Raw genomic sequence first — 7,070 nt, forward strand, 5'->3', positions numbered from 1 at the left:
GCGCCACATCCGTAGCCCTGCCTGCACTTGGCCTCTTGTCTTACACATCCCGAACTGGGGGCGTGGGGATCTGGCCTCGCACCAACCTGGGTCTCTGCCCCGTCCCATTGCCTTTGTGGGGAAGGGACCCCCTCCCACCCACCCCATACCCATGCCAGTCCCTACCTGTCTCGGGGGAGGCTGAGCGCAGGATCCCTGCCGGGACGGGTTCAGTGGGAAGCCACCATGCTGAGGCACCAACAGGTCTGCTCCGCCAGGACGTTAACCACCAGCCCCGTCTCTTCCAGCCTCCTGGGCAGTGGATCGGTCCTCGCTGTCACCTCCCGGCAGAGACGGTGCTGCCACATCCAGGTGAGTGCCACTGGCTCCTAGGGGCGCAGGGATGGGTTTCAGCTCCAGCTAAGCCCGAGGCAGAGCTGGGCCAGCACTGCTGCTGCTGGGCTTAATGCACAGTGGGACTGGAGCGAGGCAGGAGATGGAGGACGCTTGCACCAGCCTCCCTGGTGAGCAGCCAGTCCCAGCTCCGCTCCCGGCCGGCCTGGGGAGGGACGTGGCTGCGGCAGCTCTGCAGAGCCAGGGAGGGGCTGCTGCCACCGGGGTGATGCTGCCAGCCAGAGCTAACACTGTGTCCTGTCCCATCCCCCAGCTTCGCCCCCTTTTCCTCCTCGCCCTGGCAGATTTCCTGGCTGCCGCCGTGCTGCTGAGCACAGCCACCATCCAGCTGCTGCCAGCCCCGCTCTTCATCCCGGCGTACGCTGCCTGCCCCTACGGACTGATGCTGGCCACGGTAGGGGGGGTCAGCTCACACCATGGGGAGGCACTGGGAGCTGGGCCCCCCCCCTGGCCCAGCCAGTCCCAGCTCCGCTCCCGGCCGGCCTGGGGAGGGACGTGGCTGCGGCAGCTCTGCAGAGCCAGGGAGGGGCTGCTGCCACCGGGGTGACGCTGCCAGCCAGAGCTAACACTGTGTCCTGTCCCATCCCCCAGCTTCGCCCCCTTTTCCTCCTCGCCCTGGCAGATTTCCTGGCTGCCGCCGTGCTGCTGAGCACAGCCACCATCCAGCTGCTGCCAGCCCCGCTCTTCATCCCGGCGTACGCTGCCTGCCCCTACGGACTGATGCTGGCCACGGTAGGGGGGGTCAGCTCACACCATGGGGAGGCACTGGGAGCTGGGCACCTCCTCCTATACAGCCGGGAACAGCTGAGACCCGTCTGCGGGCTGGAGTGTCCCTGGGGAAGTCCCAGGGTGGGGAACTATTTCTCCTACCAAGAAATGGCTCCTGTTCCCTCTGTCACTGTCTTGAGCCACCAAGGCTGGTTCCCTGGGGAAACATGGCCAGTGTTTCTCCCCAGCCCCAGTGAGGCGAGCGCTGCATCCCCCCCGCAGTGTCCCTCTGGGCCCTGCCATGCCCTGCCGCCAGCTCTGGGATGGCAAACCCAAACGCAGCCACTCGCGTGCACCAGAGCAAAGCAGAGCACGGCTCTCCCCGGTGCAGATGTGCTCTCCCCTTCGTGCCCAAACTCACCCAGTGCCTGCGGCTCCACCGGCTCCTCTCTGCCCTGCCTGGTGTGCAGACACCGCGGTGGGCAGTGCCACTTCCCTCCTGCCCCCAGGCTCATCCCACTGGTGATGGAGCCTTTGCCTCAGCCACACACGGAGACAGGGACCAGGAGGGGCTCAGTGCCGCGGGGCCAGCTCTGCTCCACTTCGCACATATCAGCCTTCGCGGCTGCATAGTGCACAGGGCGACCATCGCCGCGGTTGCAGGCCTGCTGACAGGACACAGGGGCAGAGCCCTGTTCATGCCACCTAGAGCCCAGCAAGGACAGATGGACCTGGGTGGTCAGTACTGCCTGCAGCTGCCTGCCCTGATAAAGCCGCCGGCCAGAGAGGCCACCCGGTCCCCCTCCCCGGGGTGGGCGCAGGGACAGCGCGAGGCCATTTGCTCTTGGTGCTGCGTGTCTTGGAGAGCTGCTCCTTTGTTGTGCAGCTGCTCCTGGGGGGGAGAGCAGGACGTCGGGGTGCAGAGCACGAGGAGGGAAGCGGGAAGGTGCCTTCAGGACGCTGGGCACAGCAGAAGCCTGCTCTCCCCGTCCTCTCCCAGACCTTCTACTCAGTCTCATTCCTGATGGTTGTTGTCTACGCATACGAAGCCTACCGCACCATCCGTGGCTGGAGAGCCTGGCACGTGGCAGCTCTGCAGGTTGGTGACCCCCAGCCGTGGTGCAGCTGGGCATCGCCCTTCCCAATATGGGAGGCGGGGGGGGGGAGGGGGGGGGTCCGAGGGCAGCCCTTTTCCCTGGGCGTTAGTGGCTTCCCCTGCACCCTCTGTCCTGGCAGAGCGGGGCTGGAGCCTCAAGCTGCTGCAAGACCTGCAGCCCCGGGTGACCGGCAGTTTCCTCCCTGCAGGAGAAGAGCGGGTGCTTGGAGAACGCATGGCAGGGGCTGCCCTACATCCTGGCCTGGTAGGTGCCAGCCACCAGCCCCGGCCCCCTCTCCACCCCGAGCAGGGCTGCGGCACAGCGCCTGCCCTCCTGGCTCTGCCCAGGACTGGACAGAGACGCTCACCTCCACCTCTCCCTGCAAGGCTGGTGCCAGCGCTCACACTCCTGGGACAGCTGATCGCCCGTGGCACCTCCCTCACCAACATTGCGCCAAGACCCATCGAGCCCGTGGTGCCGTGGAAAGGAAACCGCTCCCATGAGACCTACAGCCTTTACTGCTCCAGGTACACCACCGTCCTGCCACCCTGACCCCAGGAGCGAGCCGGGGGTGGGCACCCCTCTCCCTTCCCATTGAGCTTGGGCACGCCGCAGCCTCTGCAAGGGATACCTCTATGTGGTGAAGGCTTTGGGGTGGGGGAAGAAATCAAAAAATGCCCCAGGGACGATGCTGGGACCACCACCAGCATCCTCTGTCCTTTCAGCTGCCTGCTCCTCATCCACCATGCCCAGGATAACTGCTACAAGGTGAGCACTGCTGGGTGCCTGTCCGTTCCACCGTTCCCTTTCCCCATCTAGCAGACACTGCTGCGCAACGCTGCCAAGGGCGCGTGGGCTCAGAAGGACACTGGGAAGGCAGCAGGTCCGCGGTGCAAGGGCAGGTGCTGCCAGAGGGACAGGGCAGGGGTGTCCCTGCTCAAGCAGAGGCAGAGGGGCAGCGCCCAGCTCCGGCAGTGCCCTGACGCTGGCTGCTCCCATGCCGTGAGGCTTGTGGCACGGCTCAGCCCTGCCCCTGTGGAAGGAGCCGTTCGAGGCAGGGCTGGCCCGTGGCCCTGCTGATTTCCCATTGCCTCTCAGTACATAGGTAGGAAGGACGTGGGCCTGGAGGGGAAAATCATCTTCTTCTTGTACCTGCTGCTGGTGCTCAGCTGCTGCACGGTAAGCCAGCGGCACAGCACAGTGCAGCGGGGCGAGCACAGGGTCCGGCTGCAGCAGCCAGCGCGCCCCGGCTGATGCCGCTCCCCGCCGCCCAGCTCCTGTATCGCAGGGTGAAGCTCTGGTGCCAGAGGAATGCCGCGGCGCCCTTGCTGACCCTGGAGAAGGACGGCTTTGCGGGCAGGAGCATCCGCAGCGTCAGCAAAGTCTCTCACTACTTCCAGCTGGTTTTCCTGCTCTGCTGGGCGCCAGGCAAGTCAGAGTGGGGATGCCCCGCAGCCCTGGCAGGCAAAAGCCACCACAACTCCTGCTCCAGCCCCTTTATTCCTGGGCTGAGACAGCACCCAGGTCCAAGAGGCTTAGACTGAATAACTGCAAAGCCTCCGGGTGTCTGTAGGACCCCATGGCTGGGCAGACCCAGAATGAGAGGACAGCCAGCCCCGATCACTGCTGTTGAGTCCAACCAGTGGCTGGTTTAGCCCACCCTGCTCTTACAATGGCAGGTTTTTCCAGTGGTATTTCCTGAGCTGGAGGGTGGATTGTGTTTGATGGGCCTGCTTTTTAGCAATATCTCATCCCTTTGGGGGCCCATTTATGCTTTCAGCCTTACAGAAACCTGTGGCAATGAGGTCCCCAAGGTCCTTGGGCAGCGCGTTGGGAAGGACCTCGTACACATATGTGCTTGTCCTATGTAGACCCCTGTGCCATGGGAAATAGGCTGTGACAGGGGAAGGGCCTTTGCCACTTGGAGAGGGAAACTCCAGATGAAGCATTATCAGAGAAAGGGAGACAAAGGAGTGTCTTTTTGTCTTCCATCCACAGCCTTCCTCCTCACCCTCCTCTCCTTCACCAGCATCAAACCTGCCTCGGTCTTTGTCCTCTATGTTGCTACAGTAAGTAAAAACCCGTTTCCTGGGCTCCAGAGCTGGGACATTTGTCCCCGTCAGATGTGTGAGTGGTGATGGGGTGGGGGGGGGCCCCCCTGGGACGGTGGGGCTGTGAGAGCTGTGCTGCCCCTGTGCCGCAGCGGGCGAGGGGAGCGGGAGCACACCGGTCCCCACTGACCGGAGCAATGCCTCCCAGGCAGGGTGAGCTCTGCGGGTGCTGCCAGCCCGCGCTGGTGACACCCAAGAGGTGCCACCCGGGGCGGATGCAGGACAAAGGCCCCGGCTTGCTGGTGGCAGCCCTGGTCCCAGCCGGGGGACCAGAGCCGGGGCTCTTCCCCCTGGTTTGGTGGTTCGGCTCTGCCGGGGCTCTTCCCCCTGGTTTGGTGGTTGGTGTTTCACTCCTTAGCTCTGCCCAGCTGTTTGCCTTGTTTTAGTTGACCACACCAAGAGGAAAGCCACCTCCTGTGTCCCTCTGTCACCCTGCCTGTGCACTCATGTGGGCTGATCCCACGCGGCTCCTCTCCGGCGTGGAGAGGGCGATGGGGTTTGCAGCACTCCTGCAGCGCAGGGCAGCCCAGGGGCAGGTAAAGGCAGCGCTCGCTGCTGCCCTCTCTCTTGCAGGCCCTGACCGTCTCCCTCCAGGGCTTTCTGCACAGTTTGGTCTACGGCTGGCTGAGGCAAAACTTCCGTCAGGAGGCAGTGGGCAAGAGATCCTCCCTGCAGCACCGCTGGGGCCTCAAGACTTTCTACGACGACTCCCTGGGGGCTGTTCCCTAGGCTGCCACCTCATCCCGGTGCCTCCAGGCTGCCCAAAGCCTCGGCAGGAGTTGCACATCCCCGGCAGTTCCCCACAGCCCGTCCGTAGCCAGGCAGGATCTCTCTGGACTCGGCCCTTCGTGCCTGGAAAGGTTCGAGCAAGGCGCAGGCAGTGCTGGGCAGGTTTCTGACAGCGGTGGGGGGCTGCAGTGGCTCTGCCCCGGTGGGAAGCCCACCTGTAGCCCCTCGCTGCTGGAGGGAGCCCGACTTCCCACCGCCTGCACCATGCAGACAGCAAAACCACGAGCAGTCGCTGCACAGGAGATGGACCACGGGAGATGGGACAGGAGCTCTCTGGAAGAAGGATGCCCCTGTTCTGCACCATGAACGACTCGGCTGTTGGCAGCAGCAGGGCTTTACAGGCTCACGAGCATTTAGGTGCCGTGGGAGGAGGCTGGTGGCACACAGACAATTTGGCAATCCCTAGAGGTTCCAGCAACTGAACATCAACTGCAACTATCCCAGGGAAGGTGGCGGTTCTTTCTATTCTGTTTGGTCTTGTTTCAGTGTTACGCTTTCTGACAGAGAGCAATCCAAATTCCTCCACAGGGCTCGGGAGAAGGTGCTAACAAATAAAGGTGTTATGCTTGAGGTGCTCCTGGGCTTTTCTGCTGTTAGATAAGTAACAGGAACAGGCGGCGAGCCAGGCGGCTCATGCCTCCTTCCTGCCTCGGGGGAAGGTTCCTGGCCAAGGCCATGTCAACGGAGATGAAGGAGCCATGGCTGGGGATGATTCTGCCCCTACAGCCTCCTGCCAGGCCCCAGCTTCTCCACCATGAAGTTAAAATCAGCCCAAATGCTTGCTCATGTCTCGTCTACTTCTGGGGCTGAGTGCTCAAGCACCATCACCCGTGCAAAGATAAACCCTCCGGGGGTGTTTGCAGGGCCACGCTCACCCCCATCGTGCCATCAGCCAGCACAAAGGGACACCTAAAGAGCATTTGGAGACCTCCAGCCCAGGGAAAATAGCTCAGGGCAAGAGCCAGGAGTGCCATCGAAAGCTGCTGAGGCTGGAGATGGTGCTGAGATGGGCTCAAGTACCAATGAGCAGAGAGGTGTGACAGCCCACGAGGGCTGCGGTGGGGTGATGGCGGGGACCACGGGAGAGCTACCGCACAGGGGAGGTGGGAGCACGGAGTGGCGCGGCGCTGACTTGGCAGTGGCTCTGGAAGTGTCCCATCTGCCACCCAGCAGCGTGCTGTTTGGTGATCGCTGGGACTCCCGCGCCACCAGAAATGGAGGTGAGGAGCGGGGTGAGGACTGGAGAGTCATTCAAAAGTTGGTTATTACCAGCAGCACAATGCAGACGTTGCTGGGGGAGGACAGGGACAAGTTCCCAGGCTCTTAATACAGGCACGTGAACCAGGACTTACAAACAGGGCAGAGCGGAAAAGCCTGTTAGAAGATGAGGGGGGGTAGAGAGAAAATGAATGGTGCGTAGAAGCCTAGGTAGGAAAGTGAAAAGGATAATAATGGGTGTGATTTGCAGGAAATAGGATCTGACCTCCTCGGGAGGAATGCAAAGCTGAAAATACATAGTCAAGAGGAGTAATACCTGAAGGAGGACGTTTGGGCTGTTGAGGGACAGCTACAAGAGGACGGGAAGATGAGCCAGGGGCTGCTGAGCACTGCATGAGATAAAGGTGCGTGCTCATGCACCGACCCAGCTCCGGGCACACCCTCTGGCCCCCGGGGCCGTAGAACCTGTATTGGTACAGAAGAAGACGCAGCAAAGAAGACGAACGTTTTGTTTGGCGTCAGGGCGGGACAGCGCACCCATGCAGGACGTGAGGGATGAATCACTGCTGGACAGTACAACCCGCTGTTTGCTTTGGCGTAACACAGGTCGTGAGGCCGCGAGCACCCACGGCTTCCTCCTGTGGGTACCAGGTGAGCGCCAGAAGTGTTTGTGGTATGACCCTCTCCCACACGGTGGTTGGGAGAGAAAATAATTAGGTTGAGGCTTGCTAGGAGAAATAGGAACAAACCCGCT

At 62.2% G+C, this 7,070-nt stretch overlaps 1 protein-coding gene across 1 annotated transcript in view; it reads left to right on the top strand.

Moving 5' to 3' along the window:
- The window catches only part of LOC103893354, a 6,910-nt gene extending 1,254 nt beyond the window's left edge, over positions 1-5,656 (top strand). The window contains exons 3-13 of the mRNA XM_019470249.1: positions 288-351; positions 647-787; positions 985-1,125; positions 2,102-2,200; positions 2,407-2,462; positions 2,585-2,725; positions 2,924-2,966; positions 3,297-3,377; positions 3,473-3,626; positions 4,197-4,267; positions 4,883-5,656. Coding sequence (XP_019325794.1) covers positions 288-351; positions 647-787; positions 985-1,125; positions 2,102-2,200; positions 2,407-2,462; positions 2,585-2,725; positions 2,924-2,966; positions 3,297-3,377; positions 3,473-3,626; positions 4,197-4,267; positions 4,883-5,038 — 1,147 coding nt within the window. The 3' untranslated portion in view covers positions 5,039-5,656. The remainder of the gene's footprint in view (positions 1-287; positions 352-646; positions 788-984; positions 1,126-2,101; positions 2,201-2,406; positions 2,463-2,584; positions 2,726-2,923; positions 2,967-3,296; positions 3,378-3,472; positions 3,627-4,196; positions 4,268-4,882) is intronic.
- Positions 5,657-7,070: the final 1,414 nt, after the last annotated feature.

The sequence above is a fragment of the Aptenodytes forsteri genome, unplaced genomic scaffold, assembly GCF_000699145.1.
Source record: "Aptenodytes forsteri isolate BGI_AS27 unplaced genomic scaffold, ASM69914v1 Scaffold302, whole genome shotgun sequence".
NCBI classification, from domain to species: domain Eukaryota; kingdom Metazoa; phylum Chordata; class Aves; order Sphenisciformes; family Spheniscidae; genus Aptenodytes; species Aptenodytes forsteri.